The 23532-nt window shown below is 36.1% G+C and overlaps 1 protein-coding gene across 19 annotated transcripts in view; it reads right to left on the bottom strand.

Moving 5' to 3' along the window:
- Positions 1-23532, bottom strand: part of DOCK9 (dedicator of cytokinesis 9) — a 140658-nt gene that overhangs the window by 49586 nt on the left and 67540 nt on the right. For all 19 annotated transcript variants that reach the window (XM_054833918.1, XM_054834076.1, XM_054833976.1 and 16 more), the window contains exons 10-27: positions 20712-20786; positions 20473-20613; positions 19910-20110; positions 19648-19770; positions 17574-17656; positions 16051-16173; positions 15268-15347; positions 15000-15187; positions 14830-14895; positions 14213-14305; positions 13805-13928; positions 13286-13407; positions 11844-11930; positions 11088-11177; positions 6539-6654; positions 6335-6404; positions 6088-6213; positions 5887-5958 (exon numbers count right to left, since the gene is read on the bottom strand). In XM_054833918.1, coding sequence (XP_054689893.1) covers positions 5887-5958; positions 6088-6213; positions 6335-6404; positions 6539-6654; positions 11088-11177; positions 11844-11930; positions 13286-13407; positions 13805-13928; positions 14213-14305; positions 14830-14895; positions 15000-15187; positions 15268-15347; positions 16051-16173; positions 17574-17656; positions 19648-19770; positions 19910-20110; positions 20473-20613; positions 20712-20786 — 1980 coding nt within the window. The remainder of the gene's footprint in view (positions 1-5886; positions 5959-6087; positions 6214-6334; positions 6405-6538; positions 6655-11087; positions 11178-11843; positions 11931-13285; positions 13408-13804; positions 13929-14212; positions 14306-14829; positions 14896-14999; positions 15188-15267; positions 15348-16050; positions 16174-17573; positions 17657-19647; positions 19771-19909; positions 20111-20472; positions 20614-20711; positions 20787-23532) is intronic.

Below are 23532 nucleotides of genomic sequence, written 5' to 3'. Positions count from 1 at the left end.
CTTGAGGAGGAGGACTTGGGGGTATGATTGATGAGAAGCTCAACATGAGGCGGCAATGTGCACTTGCAGCCCAGGAAGCCAACTGTGTTATGAGCTGCATCAAGAGAGCTGAGACTAGCACAGCAAGGGAGGTGATTCTCCCCCTCTAGTCCGCTCTTGTGAGACCCCACCTGGAGTACCGCATCCAGCTCTGGGGGCCCCAGTTGGAGCGAGTCCAGAGGAAGGCCACAAAGACGATCAGAGGGCTGGAGCACCTCTCCTATGAGGACAGGCTGAGAGAGTTTGGTTGTTCAGCTTGGAGAAGAAAAGGCTCCAGAGAGACCTTATAGCAGCCTTCCAGTACCTAAAGGAGGCCTACAAGAAAGCTGGAGAGGGACTGTTTACAAGGGCATGGAGTGATAGGACAAGGCGGAATGGCTTTAAACTGAAAGACGATAGATTTAGATTAGATATTAGGAAGAAATTCATTACTGTGAGGGTGGTGAGACACTGGAACAGGTTGCCCAGAGAGGTTGTGGATGCCCCCTCCCTGGAAGTGTTCAAGGCCAGGCTGGATGGGGCTTTGGGCAACGTGGTCTAGTGGAGGGTGTCCTTGCCCATGGCAGGGGGTTTGGAACTAGATGATCTTTGAGGTCCCTTCCAGCTCAAGCCATTCTATGATTTCTCTACATCTTATAATCTTTCACAAAGATTCTGTCTTTTGGCTGAAGGGATTTAATGGTGGTGTGAGGCTGAAGAAGTTGACGTTGACAAAAAAATGTTTCAACTGTACAGTCATTATGTCTTTTCTTTCTGAAAACTGAAATCAAAACATCCAAGTGCTCTGAATACATTGTTATTTAAATAGTTTTTTGAACTATATTGAATGCAACATTCCTAGGCAGAACGAGTCATTGTCAAGGCCCTGCAGAAATCAATGATTACACAATTTGTTCCATTTGTGTTTGAACTGTGCTCTAAAGTGTCTAGTTCTATTTTTAAAAGATACATATAAAGGTAAAAAAAGATCCCTGTATAAATATCAACAGCACTCGTTAAGAAATAACAAAATTTAAGAATTCTGTTGGTGAGTATGCCAGTTAGTATCCTACGATATTCTTGTAACTCAGTCTTTGTTGGACAGTATTCAAATATTTTTAAAAATACTACAAAATTCTTTCTATAGAAATAATTTTGCTGCAGAAGTGCATCTTTTTTCAGATCTCATAAGTAGGAAATATCTGAATGCATGTTCCATTTATTACTTTACCTAGTAAGACAAAAAAAAGCTAGCAAAATAATTTATGTGATATTTAAGGGGCTAGTAAATCAAGAATTGATGTTCAGGAATGAGGATACATGCGAACGAGATGTGAGATCTGCTCCTTTTTCTTTTATGTCACAGGAAAGATGCAATGAGGTTAGTTCTAAAAGTGGAAATGTCTTTTTTAACATGGAATGTGGAGACAACAACAAAAACCTCTCATACAAAGTCACTCCAGTAGTTTAGAAGCTATGAACCTTACTTCATGTTATTGCAGGGGAAGAATGAGAAAGAACAGCTGTTCAAAATGATAGCAAAGTACTGGAATCTCAAGGAATTTGTATCCTTTGTACAATTAAACAGTTCATATTTGGGGGTTGACTTCTGAAGATATTATTAAAAAAAGTTAATATTAACCTGAAATGAATGGGGTTCCTATACAACAAGTATACCTAGCCTGCAGAATACTCCTTTAAGTGGGACATCAATAGAAACCAGACAGGTATTTTGCATTATCAAGTTTAGTGTTTTGGGGGTGTGGTTCTTTGTTTGGTTTGGGTTTTTGTGTTTGGTTTTTTTTTTTTTTCTTCTTCAGGTAGAATTACTGTACCGTTCTATACCTGTAAGTCCTACCAAAAAACATGGCAGTAATTCAGTAGTTTCAATGCTGCATAAGAAAATCTCTGCCTGAACGCTTATAATCTTAGAAAGATTTATGGCTACAGAACCTACTAAATCTATAAAAATACTCACTGTCCATCCTTATTTTCTGAAATAAGATGGGGTCACTAAGAGCTGAAAGTGCCATCAGTATTTAGATCACATTTTAATGGTTTATCTACTTCTTGCTGGCAACTTGGAATCATAAAAAAAAATGCAGCTAGCAATTAGTACTTTCTATGAAAAAAAAGAGTCATTCTCTTTCAATGCTCAATATTTTCCCAGCCCATCTTCTACACCATACGTGTTTACAATCATGCTGGTAAGAGGTAGAGTAAATATTCATTAAAATTAAATTATATAATTTTTTAGCCTACTTAAAGAATTTTGTAGGACAAAAAGGTTACTTAAAACGAACAAGACTTTTTCAGAATTTATATGATCATATAACCCCATGTAAGAATCAAAATTTGATGCAACAAATTGATGTAAAATATCACTTAAAGAAAGGTCATAATTCCTGGACAAAGCTTCAGAAACATAAGCATTCACTGAACTGTCTCCTGCTTACATCTTTTGGCACATTTTAATGAAAATCCTAAGCTTAGTTATAACAACCCCTAGAAATTAATCTCAGAAGACCATAGTTTGTACAGCATGTAATTTATAGCATATAGAAAATCACAAAATGAACTGCTCGGTCTTTCAAGTACAGCAAACCTGAGGCCATTAGGTCTCAGTTACTGGTTGTAACTACTGAAAAAAGAAAATAATCAGTGCCTTCTCTTATAGTTACTTAGGTCACGTAGACATCAAAGAGATGGAGGTCTGTGTGAGTACTAGCAATGGTTATACCTACTCCAATTCACACACTATTTCCATAACACCGTGTAATCAAATCAGTCTCAGGCATCTGTAACTGACACACTGTTCCTCTAACAACTTTGCGTTCCCTAAAATGAAAGTCTGGTTAAATTGAATTTGTTCTTCAGATGTACATGCTGGTGCTCTCCAAATATAATTTGTTATTAGAATTACATGGATCAGTAAAGACACATTAACTCTGAGCTAAAAAGTAAGTATAGCACTTGGGGGGGGGAAAGAAATAATAATTTTTTTTTTAAAAAAAGTCAAGAACTAGTAGTAATGTGAATGCTCACCAATGGTGGAATACCATACTATACAAGAGATGCAGATTATATGGCAGAGGATACTAAAAACATGGACACTGGCTGGGTCATTCTGAAAAGTAAATTGTATTTGTTTGTTTGTTTACACAGATTCCTGCTTTTAAAAACATGATATTCTACTGTACTTATTTTATCCACCATCTGATCTCAATTTAAAAATGTAATCCTCATCGTAAGGAAGCTATAATTAAATTAAGGAAATGGGTTTGCATGACAGCAAATTAGTGGTTTCTTTGAAGTTTTTTTTAAAAACCAATATACTGTTTCCAAACTTGTGAGGATTTCTGTAGGTTTGTTAAAATCAGGAATAATTATATAAACTTTGTTTAGTCAAGCATAAACAGCATGTTGTTGTTTTTCAGAGTATCACATAACAAATCCAATTGAAAACATCCTCAAGCTATACAAGTTTCACACACACCATGTTTTGAAAAACCTTGCCCAGATGCACATTCTGTAATTAGAAAAACTGTATCTTCTCAGAGAGCTGAATACTGTAATAAAAATACTGCCAGTTCTGCCAGTAAGCACTGAAACCAACAAAAGTTCTTTCAGTTTTTTCAATGTAATTTTTTAAATGACAAAATTTTAATTCAATTCCAGAATTCTCTAGAAAATTCCAGCTTTAAATAAGAATCAGTGTTTTCTGCTTTATCAGATTATACTTTCATTTCAGTTGAATTAACACATTTAATTTACCTAATTATAATAATCTCAACATAGAGTGTAGTGAAATAAGAAATACTCTATGCACAGAGTGAACAGAGGCACAAACTCTCTTAAAGAACATCAAATCAATAATGGAAATTTAAGTTTACAGATCCTATATTATTTGAACAGATACTATGAAATAGAAAAAAGCAAAGAACAGAAAGAAGTCCACTTGAATATTTTTCTTACTTTGGCTTGAATTAACAATATTTATATTGATCAGTGGTAGATAAAGTTGTAAATATTTTCATTTTGCTAAAAATTTTGAGGAATTCTCAAACAGCTGATCAGTTAATAGGAGCAAGGAGTTTAACATCATTAAATGCAAAAGGATGCACTGCACAACATGCACAGCAAAGCCCTTGTGCATATATTTGCATGCTAAAAACTTCTAAACAAATGTTAGCTGTCACAGTTCGAGACAGTCGAAGAAGTTAGTGATAAAAACTCGTTCTCTTCCACACTTCAGAAGATACTTAAATCTTTAGTACTTTATGTAAATACTCAACCTCCACCCCCCGCCAACTAAAGACCTATTTCTAGATTAAATAGACTACAAATACCAGTAAAAGTTTGTCCCTATATTAAAGCGTATCAGGTTGGTTTTGTACAAAACACGTCTTCCCTGACAACAACGGTCTAACCTGTTTTTAAAAAAAAATCTCCCATTAAAGGTTCCAGAATTTCCAGAACCAATTAAAAGCTGAGATTTTATTTAAAAAAAAAAAATCATCCTTTCTTTTTAGTAACAGAAAGGAGATCACTCTCTTCTTCATGACATTTTCAATGGAGACAACTCCTTTTCCTTATATAAAAATGCAACGTAGCAGCTAGCGCCTCATGATGCTACGTGCAAAAATTTGAGGTCCTCTTCAAATGCAAAATAACAGGGTGAAGTCAGATATTCTTTACAGGTTTTATCTACCGAGAGAAACTGAAACTCAGAACAAAACATAGCTGGGCAGACTGAGTTTGGGGGAAGGTAAGTTTAAAATACACAACCAATTTGCTACTAAATGAGGAACCTCACAAAATGACTGAGCTCCTGCATTCCAGAGCGATGGGGAAAATAGTTATGCATGTTACAGATTTTTCTCCTTATTTAATTCAGATCGTAAAAAATAAAAGGATGATTTTATTTTTTTATTTTTATTATTTATTTTTTTATTTTTACAAAGGCTGCAATGGTGAAGCCTGGTATCTTTGTTGTTTCAGTAGAATGCATAGTTCAACTTGAATCCATAAATCATAACTCTTCCTCTCTATTGTTATGATATTCTGCAAATTATGTATCAGTAATTAGTGCTAAAATGAGTCCAGTTGTATACTGTATTAAGGCAGATTTTTTTATTTAATACTAGGTAACAGTCAGTCTGGCAATATGATTTAATTCTTCTAACTAAAAGTAAACCAATAAGATTAACAGGAAAACATTTTTATTTTGTGTTAGCAGTCTAAGAAAAAGTGGTGGTTACTAGGACTTGGACATCAAATGTATCACTTCAGAGAGCATTTAATGATGAAAAATTCATTTGACCAATTATCACATGGAGTTCACATGCTTCTTAAGTGAAAAATGAATCCAAAACTTTTTTAAAGATCACATCTATTGAAATAGTAAAGTCCAGACACTTAAAATGCTGAACTGGGACTCAAACTCTACTGATCATACCACAGTAGAACAGTATTAAGTGTAGCACTCAAAAGCTTTTTTTCCTGATCATTGTCCAATCAATTATTTTTTCTCCTATGTACTTCAGATTTTCAGTTATGTTCTAAATACACAGTAGAAATACTGATAAAGATTTCAGATCAGCCTGATATGTTACTCAGCTGGGACTACTTTGTGTACTTGAAACTCATCTTCTTAGACTTGTTTTAACACAGAAGTAAAAAGCTGTCACTAATGTAAGAAAAATATGGCTTATTATAAGCCAAGCTGGTAGAAAAATGCCTGGTTCTAAAATATTAGCATTCTCCTTCCAGCCTAGGAAATAACACAGAATTAAATATGTGATTGGAGAAAGAAGAGACTATACAAATTCTCTTTAGAATAACAATTTTTTGCAAAAGTTGACGTACCTTCACTTTAGAGTTTTCAATCAAATGCTGAGCCATTGATTTTATCAGAACTTCAAAGAAAAACCATGAATACTGCAGAGAAAAGAAAACATGCTGTAAAATTGCCACGTGCATTCAACAACTATTTCAATACAATTAGTTCCTACTCTTCAATTAGGACCAGGTAAGAACATGCAGTAAAAATTGTAGTTCAGTATATACCTTAAGTAGTTTGTTGCTTGTAAGAAAGTCAGCAGATGGCTTTAAAATTGTTGTCATGGACTTTGCCAATTCTTCATGTACTGTCTTATATTCAGAAGCAACATAGGGTTCAGCTTTATAAGCATACTTGGGGAGGAAAACCAGAACATAATATGAAACAACTGAAACAGATGCAACTAAATTTAAATATACTCTTTTTAGAGACATAATAAAAAAAAAAAGAAACATTTCATTTACTTTTACCTACCTTGACATAAGACCTCAGGTAGCTATCCAAGCCTTCTTCATGACACTGAGCAACGATATGGATAATAACCCTAAACAGAAGACAGAAACCAAGTAAAACTACAAAGAAAGCTAGGACTGCAATACCAAAAACGCTACTCAGTTACAGATTTATGTGATAATGCAGTCATCACTTAAACTCTATGAAGCACTTAAATTTCTTTACCTTGTCACATTGACTGCAACTTCCTCTTGAGTTGCTCTAGTGAGAACTCTAAACAACTGGTTTAGGACAGTTGGCAGGAAAGCTATCATCACGTGGCCTTCCATAGCATGAAGGCTCTAAAAGAAAGCAGTAACACTGTCACTCCCTTGAAACAATGGCATTTAAATCACAAGTTCTGAAACCATAACATTTACTGCAAGTCTTTTTCCAAAAATACACACTGCTTGCACTGTTTGGTGTTAATCAGCTGAAATACAGCTGCACAGAAAGCAATCGGGAATAGTTTCCAACATAAATATTTGGTAAATATTTTCTAAGTTATGGTAAATTAGGGATAAAAATTAGCTTGTTAATAAAAGGATTTTAGAAGTAGTTATTTCTACTTCTCCATTGAAATGCATACTAGGTAATGTTTCAATGAAACGATTACCTGTGTACACCACAGCAAGTTGACACTGACACTCTGGTATACTTTGGTATTTCATCCACCAATGGAGACATTAAGCAAACAGAAGTTGCACAAAAACATACAAATCGCTTACCTGTGATAAGTGCAACACTAGTTATACTAGTTACTGCAAAACAATATACTACTATGTTAAAAAACAGAATTAACTAAAATCCCTAACTACCTAATGCTGGAAATTGGAGACGGTGAATTACTAACCACACAAACTTCATGATATGCCTTTGCATTCCATCACGTGCAAAAGATATTCTAGACAGAACCACCCTGACATAAAAGGCAGTGAATGGCATTTCATCCTACATTGTTTTATGCCACAAAATTCCCTGGAGTTAAAGGGAGTTTCACAAAGAAAAGAGTGTATTTGCTGAACATACATACAGACAACACATTTCAAACATTTCCATTCAGTGTTAAGCAGCTGTCTTGTCTTTGAATGTTTGCCTGTATGCACATTCACACTCTTCAGGACTCAAAACAGCCTTCCTTCCTACGTGATCTGTGATTTTTCTTGGAAGCAGCAGTCACATGCTACAGAATCTTTTCTATAAGCCTTGAATGCCAGAGCAAATGGAACTTCAGCTCACGTTTTTGTTCAGGATGCAGACTTTTTTTGGTAAAGGTGCTGTTTTAAGTAGGACTTTGAAGTGGACTCATAACCCAGCTTCTGATGCCTTTGAGTATTCAATTACACTTAGACTGCCAGAAGTGGCTGCACTCTGATCTCTCAGGCAGCAATGGAAGTAACTACAAGCAGATACCTCAACTTATGAGATGCTAAGTGATGTTCGGGCTCATGAAACATGAAGGAGAGCATACAAAAGCCTTGAGTCAGGTCAGTCTCAGAAAACATTTAATTAGACATGTCAGATGGTGCTTACACAAAATCCTGTTGGGGAGGGCAAGAGCAGAAAGAAGAGAGAAAAGGAGAACACTTGTCAAGTTCGGTAACCCAAGCTACTCTGCCAGTAGCACACTGACTTCATGGAGAAAAGTAAATCCTAAGTATTTAAATGTGTCATTGCCATTATAGCACAGACATTACCTGTAGGAAACTGTTACCAGAGAACTGAAATGTTGATCTTGAAAGAACATTTAGGACTCAGGCTGGCCAAGTCTGGCACAGGTTGGGACAGGCTGACACACAGAAGGCAAGCTCTCAATACACAGGAGAAGTAAAAAGTATTTGAGTCCCTGTGAGGCCTAGCTAGACAGGAATTTATCCCAATGGAATTGAGAATAGCCATAATTTGTAGCCAACACAGAAGACAGTATTTGTTTTCTGTTACCATGAAACGAGGCAATAAAGTCAGTATGATGTGTTAATCTAGTGGCATGGAATCTGTTCATACCATGTGATAAGAGTGTTCTGGTGTTTGATGACAAGCAAGATTTATGAAGAGGTTCCGCAGTTGCATTATTCTGTCCCAGGGATTTTGGCAAGACATGGTCTTGTCACTGAACCTAAAGATTTTGCTAATGTGGAATTAATATAAATATAAACAAAGTGTTTAAGCAAAGGAATAAGCTACCCAAATATATTACAGTATATGTGATAATATATGACTGAAGTAAACAACGTGATTTGGGAGTGATCTGAGGAAGTGTTCTATTGAGCTTTCCCTAAAATGATACTTTAGTATCTGATGATCATCCTGTTCTACCAGACTAATAAGAGCTGTGAATATCGAGAATCAAGCCTTTGATTCCAGCCAGCTGGCAGTTTTGACAGTCAGCAGGTAGCAAGATAAATCTGAAATTGCCATGCTAGTCCCTGGAAGAGATTTTGATTATAATCAGATTCAAGCTGAGCTCTGGTAAACTTAAGATACAGTGGGATTTCTCAGCGTACTTTGAATCCCAATGAATCAAACAGGTCAGAAACTGACTAAGGGTTGTTCGCAGCTTCAGGTCCTGAGGTAAGAATCAATCAACTGCTCACAAAGTACAGGGTCATTCCATTCCTCTTAATGTGAACAGTCATTGCTGTCAGGACCCCAGTACAGAGCCTGTCCATGGTGTGCAAACTGATTTTTTAATAGTGGTGATTCAGACTTGTCATGTATGCAAAGATTTTAGTAATAATGGTTCTTTTCATGTAACATCTGGCTGTTCCCCAGACCAACTGCTTTATACTACAGCACCAGAAAGAGCAAATACGGGTTTTTTCACTTGAACTTATCAATAAAGACATTCAATACCCTGAGGTCCAGTATGGGCAACAACCCTTCCCTTCTTGAAACCAGAAAATATCTGCCACTTTCTCTGACACCTCAAGTAGCAGAAAGACTATACTCCTTGAAAAAAAATGATGGAAATTATACTGACAATTTTAAAGAGCTTCAATGAGCCACAGGTCAGCTCTAAGAGCTCTAATTCCTGATGACAGATACGCAGAAGATACCATCTTTATTATACGGAGAGAAAAAGAGAGAGGTTAAGTCCAATGATAAGGATTCAGTGTCCCAATTGATCTCAAAACCACAACCAGAGGACAAGAAGGCAAAGCTGCACCTATGAGAAAAATGCCTTTTATGACTGCGACTTCTAGAAACGCAGATGATTCCTTTGTATTTTGAGAGAACATGGGAAGAAATTGAATACCAATAACTTTAAATGCCTTGCCAGAAAATGACAAACAGTAGGAAGTGAGAGGTAAAGAGGTTCCCTTCTTCAAACAGATATCTCAGACAGCAGGACCACAATCTCCCAGAAGGTTTACTTGGGGAAAGATGGAATAGTCCCCTTGGCCTCAAGGCAAGACAAAACACTCTGAAGCAGTGGTGGTTCTCCTCTTCCATCTCTATTGAAGAGATTTCTTCAGGGCACAAACCACACATATACAGTCAGAAAGACCCTATATTTTGAAAAGTGTCACAATGACAGCGGATTTGCAAGTGTATCAGTGAGGGATTGTGCACATAAGCTGTCTCTAACTCCAGTAGCGCCTCTTGATACTCTTGATTACTGAAATAAGGATGGCTCCAGATCTAAAATTATCAAGGAATTTGAAACATACGTTAAGAGAGAAACACAGAGTAATTATATCTTATATCAAAACAAGAATGTCAGTAGCAGGAACTCAAGTGAGAGGCATCTCTAGTGACTCATTCTAGGTAACCACAGGGGACGATGAAGTTCAGCAACAAAACTGTTCTTTGCCTTACCCTTTTGATGTGAAGCTACCATGGCCAGAATCCCTTCTAAGGGTTGTATTGTTATATGCTTTGCCAGCGTGGTTTGGGATTGCAAAATTTCAGAATAATGACAAACAGAAGGCTGAGAAACCAGTCTGACAGTAAAAAAATGGTAATAATAAAAACCCCTATTTCTAAACAAACTTATTCCATCTTCCTGCTGTTAATGTCCTGTGCCCCGTTTTGTACCAAAGATGATCACAGAAGTCTTGGGGCAAGAAAGATGACTCAGAGCCATGGTTTTGACATAACCAAGGTCACAAAGCAAGTGCAGTTCAGAAGTGTGCTGCATTCAACAGTTAAGTTCCTTCTCAAATGTCCTGAGTAGACAGTCCAGTTTTATTACTCGATAGTATTCAATTACGTCAATAAACTCTGTTTTGCCTAAGCAAATCAGGAGTTACTTGTGATACATTACATAGATTTTTAAGGTGACTGAATTTCAGGCTTCATATTAAAAATCTGGCCTACTTGGTCAAGACAAAATTGCTGTGGAAACCATGCACTCTATTGATCTAATTCTGAAAGATAACTATAGACATAATAATGATGACCTCCTAAGCAAAATTTTAGAAAAATTAAGAGTGAACATTCCTTATCATTCTCATGTGCAGTTCAATTAGATTATTTTGACAAATTAAATCATTAGTGTTTCAAAATTATCATTCAAAGCTGACCAATACTGTCTCATTATTTCCTCATGGTTTCTTCTTATATTGCAATTGTAAATTCATCCAGGGCCAGAAGCATCTTTTTGTTCTTTTTATACTGCACATTCCAACATGCAGTATAAAAATGCTGTAGTGAGTGGAAAATGTCTGAAGCTCCTAGGTTTTTCAGAAGTTTAAATAAATAATACAATCTATTATTCACTGCCATTTTATACCTTGAGATATTTTACAAGATCCGCTCCTAGTGCACGAGCTCCAGACTCTGTTTTCTGACAGTACTGAAAAAAATTGTGCAAGTGCTGGTCCTGTCAAAAAGAACAACAAATTAAACAATATCTGACATACTATCTATAATCCAAAGCAGAACGCATTAAAAATACTTATATATAGAAATCCATGTACATGTCCGTAGATTCAATTTTCAAAAGTAATTGAAGTGCACTACTCCAAAGACTAATTTAGTCCACATGTAACATTAATTTTTTAACTCACGTAAGAAATTTCAAGTGATTTTCGAATACCTGTTACACAAAACACCACCTATATCTGCTTCAAACCAAGTGACATGCAAAAAATAGCATACTTAATGTCAGTTATGCCAGCTGATCATAATATGTATTTTATGAGCAGCTATAACAGGACTCATCGCTTTGTAGACATGCCAGTAAATAGTTCTCAGACAACTATGACCTCTCATCTAACAGGAAAATTCAGATCGGGATGGATGACAATCTTAGAGAAAAGGCTCACATTTTCAATAGCTTCCATTTAAGATCTGCCGGTTTTCACAGCTGATGTGAGAGACAGATACCATACAGAGTGTCCAAGAGACAAAAAAGACAGACATCAGCATACTGAGTTTAAGAATCTTCCCAAATATTGTTTTTGTGTGTGTATATATACATATACACACAAAACAAATAAACATTATTCCTAAAACTTTCTATAATGTAATCTGTTTTATAACTCACCTGCGTATACACAGTTGACACCAGATGAGTGGATATCTTCAACAGTTGTTTGCCTCCATCTACCCATTTAATTTCAGGACCAGAATGCTGCACGCAGACATGTGGAGGAAAAGTAAAATAAGGTAGTGGTATCCTAGAGTAAACCAATGTGTTTATAGTACCACAAACACCACTTTTTTTTTTTTAAACAGGTGGAGGAAATGTGTGCAATGAATAAAGTCATTAAAAAAAGGAAAATTATGCAGGCAATATTACCAAAAGCATTTATGAAGCTTAAAATGATTTTTAGAAGTCTCACAGTAGTTTCCTCACTGGCTAACAAAATTACTTTTCTGTAAGTCACAGATTCCATGTTTCTCCTACAACTCTGCAAAGCAACTTCTGACTAGGGAAAAATATCTACTAGTTTTCTGAGAATAACAGAAGAATTTTCATAGATACTGACACTGTTTAAACCTTAACATAGGTCACCCATAGGTAGCAGCCAGTGCTTCCTTCCCATCCCATTTCCAAAGAACTGAGAATGGGAATGCTCAGCTGTCTACCCTGACAACCAGTTAGGGAGAGATTTTACTGCTAGATCTACCACTAGCCATATTGGTCCTAACTTTCTACCCATGGGCATGATCAGAGACAAACAGCAGAGGCATAAAGAATGCACCTACAATGTGAAAAGATGAAAGATATGAAGGGGACAATGGTTTGAAAGCTTACAGCAGAGTTTAAAAAAAGAAAAGGTGGTAGAACAGGAGGAGAGCAGCACTTCTTGCTGCTGATTTTAGGACTCTTCCTTCAAAATGAGTCAATTTTGTCTCTGCATTTCATTCTCTTAGTCAAATCCCCTATCACATTTTATATTTTGTATCCTCCTCAGTATCATTTTTATTACTACAATTTTGCAAGCTTTCTGCTTTGAAAAATACAACCAGAAATTTTACTAGTGAAGTATAAAGATCACAAAAATCAAGATGTGAGAATAAGACTTTTTCAGGAATAAAGGACTTACTGAAAGGAGACAGCATGAAATGCTAAAAAAAATTTAGTAAAGGACTTCAGATTATTTGCATATCTTCATAAACTCAAAATAGTTTAATATATTCAAAAATTACTATAACTTCTAGTTAATTATTACTACAAAAAATGAAACAAACATTTCCTAAGTACATCAGCTAAATAACAGAAATAAGTACTTAACAATTTAAATGAAAAACTATATTAGGGTAGGTTGATTCAAATTCTTGCAAGAGTCAGAATTTAGTCATAAGTTTTGTCTCCCATTTCTGTTTGGGTTTGTTTGTTTCCTCTATGTCAGCTGTCTGATTTTTGCAAAGGACTCCATTTCAACTATAAAAGAAAAAATTCTACTAAAAATTACTTAAATCTTATCAAACCTTCTCCCCACATCTTCTTTCCAAAAATGAGAGCAATTTCATATAACACACCTTTCCAACTGCCACTTCCTGGTAACTAAGATAGCCTGAGGGAAGATTTGCTGACACTGGGATGTGTTGCTCATTGGTCACCACTCTTCCATCTTTTATTAGGGGAAGCCAAGAATACCCCACTACGAAACACAAAAGGCAAGGAATTTTAGATATTATGAATCTTTACATAAACCCTTACAAAAGTCTTACTGTACATTTCTGATACGTAATTCATAAACCAGAAAAATGTTACCATAAGGGCCAAACAATTTGAACTCAAACAATTAGAAATAATTAAAAAGGCAAATAAATTGTCACTGGGTTTGGAAAAAAAACAAAACCAAACATACATTTGATAGACATTCTAAAAGAACCTTTGAAACATTAAATTAAAACAAATACTTAATAAAATTTTTCCATCAGTATAATGTAGTTCGAAAACATTATATGGATCACGAAAATCACAGGTTACCAGATAAGTATACTTCATAAAAATCTCCCCAGTAGTTACTGAAAGTAAAGCATTAGCATACAAACCTTGTGTTTCAACAACGTCTTTCTTCTTTGTACTCCCTTTGCTTGAATTATCACAGCTGACATGGTAGAAGGTGAACAACAAATGGTGCTTTTCATGTAACTGAGTGGGCAATTCTATTTTAATCTGAAAGGCAAAGAACCACAACCTTTGTAGAAGTCTTCAGCTAGAGCAGTGAAACGCCTTACTGGCTACCCACTTAAAAAGCAATTCCGGGTTATATGTTACTTGAAGCAAGATCAAGAAATCACACACACAGAACTTAAAAAATTTATTTACAATGAAAAGGGTGGGTCTGATTTAAATGAAAATCATTATCAAAAACTTTACAATCCTCAAATCTTTTCTTGTCTTTTTGTAAGTTACATAATACTTAAACCAATAAAAGTTACCTCAGAAAGGTAGCTTACCTCATCATAAAACTCTGGATTTTGATGGTGATGCAGAACAGCAGCAAACGCACTTCTAGTAAATACAGGTCCACCTGGTCTACCATAGATACACTAATAGTAGAAAAAAGGGGAAAAAAAGATAAAAATAACCCTGTGATACTTTTTCACTCTCACCTTAGAATTTTTTTCACCTAGAATTTGAAATACTTTAACTTGTCTTTAACTTGACTGCCCGCATTACACGATCTGTAGTCTGCCTGCTGTGCAGAAGAGCTGACACTGATTTTACCTCAGGATTTCTATACATTTTTCTACTTCTTTTCTTCCAAGCACCTCTTATACACTGCAGTAGCTCATAAACAAGCACAGAGCTTGGCTCTGCAGTTGATCTAAAGTTTTACCATTCTAACTTAAAGAATTCCTCCTATCAAGTATGCACCAGCCATCTTTGTTTCCAACAAGTTTATTCTTGGAATTTTTGTTGATATAAAGAAATTAAGTGTTCTGAGGGTTCTTTAATAATCTTTTATATCAAAAAGAAGCAAGTCATCTAGAAGTTACTCTTATGCCAAATGCAAAACTTAGCTAACTGTTCACTGTTTTCTTTTATCAGTCACAAAAATCAAAAGACTAACCTTTAAAGGCAAAGAATCCTCTTCATCAGAATCCTTGAACTCAATGCATACTGCAATATTTCTAGCCTAAAGCAGTATTTAAAAACAAAAACCCAAACATTTAATCATAAGGATCATCACAGAAATACATAAACAATCTTAACCAGAATGTACAGTTTTCCTATACTCACCTTTGCAAAAGACTTTTGACTGTCATATTTCAAATGCTTTGGATAAACATAAAGATGATTGTTGTAGATGGTGAAAGGCTGAGTGTGTTTTGGTATACAAGGAACAAATTCCTCTATTTCAAACGTTATTAGTGTCTTGGTACTGTTTTCAAACTGTTTCATGGGAATGTATGATGAGTTAACGTAATCTGAAAATACATAAAAACCAATAAAAAAACTGAAGAGAAAACCCCTGAATGTCTATTTAACAGTGTTTAGTAATACTTACTTGGAAAATCTGGTGACACATTATCAATTGTAACATCCAGATTTCCTAAAATAACAGGAAGTTTGGCCATCTTTTCAGGTCTATAGGAAGGAAAAACATCTCAAAGTCAGGCTAAATGCAAAACTATCAGATGCCAGAGAAAAGAGATAATAGGAAACAGAGGTAAAACTAATATCCTGAACCAGAAGTATGAGAGGAAAGGTGATTTGGAGGTGGATGACTGATCTGGTCTTGCTTTTTGCCTAGATTTAGTTTTCTTTTCCTTTAAATGCTCAAAAAAAAAAAAAAAAAAAAAGAGTAAGGCTTTATTCACAACTGTGGAAAAGGTTAAGAAAAAGCATGATGTTTTCCTTTCTTTAAATCAAAATGAAAAACTTTGTTAAAGATAAGTTTTGTTTGCCATGCACTGACTATCATTTACAGCTTTTAATTTTAATTAAGCTTTTTGCAGCAAATAATTAAGCTTTTTAAATCTAAATGGCCAGTGATAAGCATTCACAGTAACAAGGTAAACTTGGGGGAAGAGCAAAGGGGGAGATAAATCATTAAGTTAACAAAATGCTGCTTCTACTCTGTAATTTTTTTCCTTACTGCCTCCTTTTTATAGGGTGATAACTCATACTGCAAAATGTTTTCTATTAATTAGCCTACTATGAAATTTCTTAGATGTTATGTAGCTAATTCAGAAATATGAATTTGGTGGGGCACTGCAGGGGTGGTGGTTTAAGGATTAGGGTGTGGTTGGATGGTTTGTGTTTTTTAAAGTGGGGAAATTAGACTTACTTCCTGAAATCTGCTAACAATTTCAGCATGTCTTCATTTGAAAGTTTATTACTGTCTTGCCTGAAGAGAGGAGAAAATCGTCCATTTTTGTCCAGGGTTCCTGAGGCATCTTTAAACAATGTCCTGAAAGTCAAAATCTTGCATTCAGCTGAGTTTATGAAAGTATTGAAATTCACTTCAAGAAATTTCTTTACTACAAATTAGAACATACTGCACCATCCTTCACACTGAGCATTTAATACTCTTGTCATTGTACGCAAGTTTTAACACAGAAATAGCTCAGCTTAACAAATCAAGTGTGAATCATTTCATTCACACACCCAGTTGGCAGCCGGTCACAAGTGGTGTTCCCCAGGGCTCAGTACTGGGGCCAGTTCTCTTTAATATCTTTATCAGTGACCTGGATGAGAGGATGGACTGCGCCCTCACTGAGTTTGCAGACGACAACATGTTGCGGGGTAGTGTTGATCCGCTTGAGGGAAGGAAGGCTCTGCAGAGGGATCTGGACAGGCTGGATCGACTGGATGAGGTTCAACAAGGCCAAGTGCCAGGTCCTGCACTTGGGTCACAACAACCCCACAGGCTTGGGGCAGAGTGGCTGGAAAGCTGCCTGGCAGAAAAGGACCTAGGGGTGTTGGTCAACATCTGGCTGAATATGAGCCATCAGTGTGCCTAGGTGGCCAAGAAGGCCAACAGCATCCTGGCTTGTATCGGGAATAGTGTGGCCAGCAGGACTAGGGAAGTGATCATTCCACTGTACTCGGCTCTGGTGAGGCCGCACCTCGAGTCCTGTGTTCAGTTTTGGGCCCCTCCCTACAAGAAGGACATTGAGGTGCTGGAGCGTGTCCAGAGAAGGGCAATGAATCTGGGGAAGGGTCTGGAGCACAAGTCTGATGAGGAGCAGCTGGGGGAACTGGGGTTGCTTAGTCTGGAGAAAGAAAAGGAGGCTGAGGGGAAACCTTATCGCTCTCTACAGCTACCTGAAGGGAGGTTGTAACAAGGTGGGGGTCAGTCTCTTCTCCCAAGCAAGAAGTGATAGCACAAGTGGAAATGGCCTCAAGTTGTGCCAGGGGAGGTTTAGGTTGGATATTAGGAAAAATATCTTCACTGAAAGGGTTGTCAATCATTGGAACAATCTGCCCAGGGAAGTGGCTGAGTCACGGTCCTTGGAGGTGTTTAAAAGACGTGTAGGTGTGGTGCTTAGGGACATGGTTTAGTGGCTGGATTTGGCAGTGGACCTTGGCAGGTCTTTTCCAACCAAAACAATTGTATGATTCTTATTAAAATAAAAAATACTGACAATAGAAACAAATTGGCAACATTCAATGGTTTGAGTAATAATATAATGAAAGTTTACAACTTTTTAGAGCGGAAGTGTAAGTTTGTTGGTCAGAAATCTTTGGTTAATTGAAAGTAAAACAAGAAGTAATTTAAATAGCACATCAACTTTTACAAGTGAGATGCAGAAAATAATGTTAAAGAAAAGCTCAGAAAAAATACAGATTCACAAGATCTGTCCTTACCTCGCTGCCCAGGCAAAAGGCATTCTATATTGACCTAATCTCTGGCATGCCTGCTTCGCATTCTTCAAAACTTTCTGTGCAACCTGCAAGAGACATAGAAACAGCCATGTTTTAAAAGTTACAGGTTTTGCGGCATTAGTACAAAAGAAAAAACCTACATATTGACACCTACATGAATTGGAAAATCTTATTTAGAAGCTTAATCCTAAGCATACGAGTAAAAGACAAATAAAAACACCTCTTAACTCATTTCAAGTTAAGCAGAGCCTGCTGATTTCACAGCATTTCATGGGTGAAAACATAAACCCATCTACACCCTTAATGATACATATTTATTTAAGGAAGGAAAAAATTATTATATAAAAAGCTCATACAAAAGCTAGAGCAAAATTTAACTGTGTTCAAGACAAAATTGTGACTCCAGATAAAACCATTTCCCCCCACTTGGCTCCCCTATTCACCATCCACTCTATGTACCAGCATTCTATGTATGCTGTTGACATTATGAAGAGCTATTTCTATTAGTGTGTTTTTTGAGCCAACTCTCCATTATCCTTTCCTGTAAAAAGGGGGAAACTGCACTCAGAACAATAGAACCTTGATAAGTAATCATCATTAATTCACTGTATTCAATGTTTAAGTGGAGAACAAGTGATCTCTTGGCTATAGAATTTGCTGCTTCCATTTTCCCTTTTTCTTGTCCAGAGTAGTAATCCTGCAGGGAATTGGAACCTCCTCATTGCACTGACACACATGGAGGCCTATATAGCTGGTACTGGTCTGTTTTGTTTCATATTAGTAGGGTGTAATCCCAGAGAACAGGAAAAAAATCAAATTAAGTGTTCAATTGTATAAAATTATAAGCAAATGAATACCAGAAATGGACAGCAAAAGTTAATATAACCGTAAGTGTTCCTATTGGCTATTCCTGCAGTACAGGGCAACACAAGCCTAGCACTCAGCATCAAATTTGGGAACACTTGGGCTTACTTAACCTTCCCATGTGGCTCAGGCCCAAGACCACCAAAATCAGTTGCTCAGTTCAGGTTTGTTTTAACTCAGTAACAGTCAGCTTACACTTCAAAACCAGACTCCTAAAGCTGCTGTTTTCCAATGATAGCTGAAAAAAATCTCAAGTATTCCTGGAAAAGCAAATCAGTAGTGTGATCTATATTAAGACCAAGTAAAAAATACAGGGTTTTTATGTGTAGCTTAGCCAGCATTAAATCAGTAGGAAAGAACACTGCTCCTCTGCAGAGACTGAAAATTAACCCTTCCTTCTTCCCTTTCACTAGCTGAAAACAGGAAGAATGTCAACAGTAGCTGACATTGCTAATGAAAAAAACCCCAACTTTTCTCCTAGTATCCTAGTCCAACTATTTAAGCACAACTCTAAATCAACAAAATTAAAACTCTATTTCTTCAGTGACAGAAAAGAAGCAGCAACTGACAAAACTTTTTCTAGATATGTTTTCAAAAACATTAAAAGTTATATCATCCTGGATTCCTGCAAACTTAAGATGTTTCAGTGGTTTATTTCCAAAAGGGATTTGGAATTCTATCAAATCTGCAAAGCATTTTATACATAAGAACATGGGCTTAATGAGCTCAACCAGCAAGAGGGCAGATAGAGTTACAGTAAACTATCGTCACCAAAAAGTGACACAAAGAAAAAGTCAACAACAATGATATAGTAAGATTCATTAACTGAGAGGCATACAGTTAATTTCTGACCTATATTTAATATTTCATTGTTCAATAATTTTCAACTCAACTTTCACACTGAAGTCTAATACTCTTTTGTCAAATCAGTTTATTTAAAGCCATTATAAAAAATATAGATTATGTCACAATTATAAAAAGCTAAATAAATGTTTCCCAATAATATGCTAGACTTTATCTATAAATTTCAATTCATAATAGTTAATAGTAATAACTACAACTTACCAAATCAAGTCATCCAGTTATCTGAATTTCCTATAAAAGAACTAAGCTTTTTATTGATATTTCTTAATTTCAAATAAACCTGTTTTGCCTCAGCATTTTTTCCATGCCACAGAAGAAGATAACATACCTTTGAAGAATCTGAACTTTTCATATACGGTTCAGCACAGTGTGTAATACTTCCCTGTAATACTTTTTCTATTCTAGCCACGAGGAAAATGTCAGTATGAGGACACGTGACCGAGAATATTCCCTAGAAATAAAGCAAGAGATAAATATACAAGGGAAGTGCATACACACACATCACATAATAGGAAGTGATCCAAAGCCTGAAGGAAAACTCTCTACTTGTATCCAAAAGCCTACTAATACTTTAGGTTACTAGTTCTTACCTGCTTTGGATATTGTAACATAGTTTCATGAATGTCTTGAATTCTGTGTAAGCTATCACCACTGCCATTCATCATTTGTTGAGATGCATTGGATATCATGTGCCTTACTGAGGCATGGTTCAAATCAACATGGAAATCTGCTGAAATCTTCCGGTTGTTTTTAATATCAAATAGTGATAATGTGACAAAGAAAGGCTCTACCTAGACATTTAAAAAAAGAATCAAGTGTCATTGCTGGCATCTATATTACTGTGAAAACATGTATGAAAGGAAGGAGAGTAACATTTGTATAAAGTTACACACGGCCATCACTCTAGATATTACTGACAAGGTGTAAAAGACAGTAAAAGAAAAATTCCGCTTTCTACAACACAACAAAAAGATTAGTAGCAAAGCTACTTTCTGCAGGATTTAGGCTCTCATTTTGATTTAAAGGAGTCAAAACACACCCACAATATGTTTCTCAATCGCAACAAGGAATTCCTGCTGTTAAGAATAGTGCCAACAAAATACTAAGACACTCATCACAACATTAAGAGAAAATAATCAGATGAATTATTTACATTTGTCGTTGGTCCTTCTTCATTTTCTGCAACACAGCTTTGCAAATTAAAAGATAAATCATTACACTTCACAAGAATTTTTTTTCCAAATTTCTCTTCAAATGGCTTCACATCTGGTTCAATACCAGAAAAGTCAAGTTTCTTTAAAAAGAGAAAAGAAAAATTAAGGGAAGTTGTTTTGCATCTCAAAAGGATCAATATTAAAGAAAATAACATGCTTCCTTGTAAAAAAGTCTAACCTGTGCATCTGGATCCAAGGTAAAAAGTTTAACTCTGCTTTCACTTTTCAACTTGATTTCTGCTTCTCTGGTACTCTGTTCAAAATAAGAAAAAAAGTCTTAATAGCACACTAGTAGATGAAAGTGGTTTTCAATTTCATTCCTCTTTCTGTAATGTTCAAAGCTTTATATGTTTTTAAGTCAGGCACTCTTCTCTCCCTAACTGAGCTTTGCAACTCCTAGTTTAAATTGCTCTATCATGTCTGAGTAAAAAGTGAGAGAAAGCTCCTTTCCTCCAAAGGCTTTTCCAAGCCTCAAAACACAAAAACGTACATCAGCAGCACGTAACCTTCCAAGCTTATGGGAAGCATACTCCAGTGTAGCTCACAGAGCACTTTGCCTCCTTAAACAAGTTTCATAACACTATTTTATTTTTTTAAAAAGTACAAATGCAGGTTAAAGCTCAGAGCTATCCTGAGACCATAAGATTGCTCAGGAAACAACAGGTTACCTAAATTAAAAAACACCATCAGAGCTCTTTTTTTTTTTTTTCCCCCTCCTTGAGCTCTACTGCCAAAGAAGTGGTTTTCCTGTGGGTAGATGGAAAAAAACCTGAAACTTCCAAAAGATAAAACTGTCAGACTTAAAGGTTACTTTGCAGAGCTAGGAGGTACACTGACCCTGCCTGGGATTTGTGGATACCTACCTATTAACAGTAAAACAAAAGTAAAGTGGAACAAAATAGATTGTGAAAACTGATGATATACATAGGTTACTTTTTTTTTTTTTAAAAAGGTATTATTTAAAGAGTATTCTATGATTTGTAAAGTCATGGGACATTAAAAATGGACATATGCATGTGCCAAAATTACCCACGTAGGAGAGCTGCCATTCCCAAAGTAGTAGCTGGCTAAACAGGGATACAAAGTATTACATTACAGACAGGCGTCTATTTTTGTATCAGCCTGTACAGGTTAAAAGAAGTTACCAACCCAAAATGCTCATCACTGACCATCAGCTGGAAGTGATCTCCTGTCTACATCCGCTTTGCTTAAGGTTAAAGAAACTCCTACTATGTCTCAAAGAAAAAACAAAAAAGCTCACAATTTCTGAGAGCTCAAAATCCTATTGTAGGTTGATAATAATAAAAAAAAAAAAAAAAAAGAGTTTGACGTAAAGGATGCATTATAGAAGAGGAACTTCTGAGACGTGATTTTGAGTATAGATGCTCTAATGGCTTTACTTTACTTTGTTACCACTAACACACACAGGAGAAAAGACAAGAGTTGCTGTGAAAGACATGACCCAGGCACGTGATACCAGCAGAGTATTTGCAGACTTCACTTGTTCAGCAGTCAGTATGATTGAGAAATACAGGACCAAACTGTGAAGAAATTTAATGATGGCAAGAAGGTTGCCTGCATGTTTTTGAAAAGGAGTAGTCAGTGGCAAGAACCAAAAAGGAAGACGAAGTAGTCATAGGAGGAAGCTAGAAAGTGCTTCACCTAAAGCATCTTGAATAGTTTTAAATTCTTTGGTGTTTTATGCACTAAACACAAGACAAAAATATGCATTTGTGACTGAGAGATTCAGGGGGAGTTGGTCACAAGTCAGGAACTGAAAACGTGCGTAGTCATCAACCCTGTCTACAGCACGTCAGTGACTCCGTAATTCCATTTCCTCATCAGTAAAAAATGGGGACAATGCTTTCCTACCTCAGGGAACCCTGGGGCCAGAAATGGTTAAATAGGTACTTGGGCACACTGATCATGACAATCATATACTTATTTAAAATAAAGGTCTAATTTGTATTCTCTGAAGAGTGTAAAAAAAAAAAAAATAAAAAAACCCAAACACCAAAACAAACCACACCACAAAAACCAACCAAACAAAAAAAACCCCAAAAAACCATCCCCAAAAAACCCCAAAACACACACCATAGAAAACATCAACCCCCAAAAAACCCCCTACATTCACTCTTGGTACTTAAGTTACAGATAAAAGGAACATGAAGTACACAGGACAGACAGACCGATTGAGATGTATGTGTGCACATCTGTGCACTGAAGCATACAATACCATCTTATTTAGTTCATAACGTAAACTAACAGCTGTTGATAGAAAAAATGAAGCCTTGGAGATGTGTTCACAGAGGTTAAACCTTTCCTAGGAAGACTGTTTTTTCCCCTATTGTCAGGTGCTCTACAATCACCCCTGAAGGAATTTCTCTTTCCTCATAAGGATATGAGGTCAGCTATTGTGAAAATCTCCTAGAACCAACAAAAATAATAGAGCAACTGTAAGCTCTTCTAAAAGAAGGCTCAATGCCTTGTAAGTCTTCCACTGGGGAAAAAAACAAACAACAAACCCAAACCTGAACCACAGCTGAAAAGACAATGCAAGAAAGAATAGAGGACAAAAAATCCTCAAAACAGACAGCATTTATAAAAAGTAATCAAGTTAAGACACAGTGTACTAATGCAAGATTTTCCCCTGTACTTCTCCTCAGGGAAAAAAGGCTAGACAAATACATTAGAGCAAATTATTTTGAAAGGTAGTATTTAGCAAAGATGAACTAGAATGGGAAAATAAAAAAAATTACTTGAAAGAAACAGAAATTTAAATGGGTTATAACCATGGAATAAAAAAAGCCAGTGCTTAAAGAGCCGAAAACAATAACATGCTAGAAAAATATCTAGCTTAAAGAGCTGCATGCTTCTGATCGGAAGGTGATGGAAAACAGGAAGCAGCATTTGTAGTACTAAAACTATATGCACGTGCCGCAGCCCTGAATAGAAGTCCCCTCTGGAAGTCACATGGAACCTCAGCATTCCAATAACTC

The sequence above is a fragment of the Grus americana genome, chromosome 1 (genome assembly GCF_028858705.1).
Source record: "Grus americana isolate bGruAme1 chromosome 1, bGruAme1.mat, whole genome shotgun sequence".
Taxonomy (NCBI): domain Eukaryota; kingdom Metazoa; phylum Chordata; class Aves; order Gruiformes; family Gruidae; genus Grus; species Grus americana.
The sequence above is the reverse complement of the archived record's forward strand: the minus strand, read 5'-3'. Positions and strand labels throughout refer to the sequence as shown.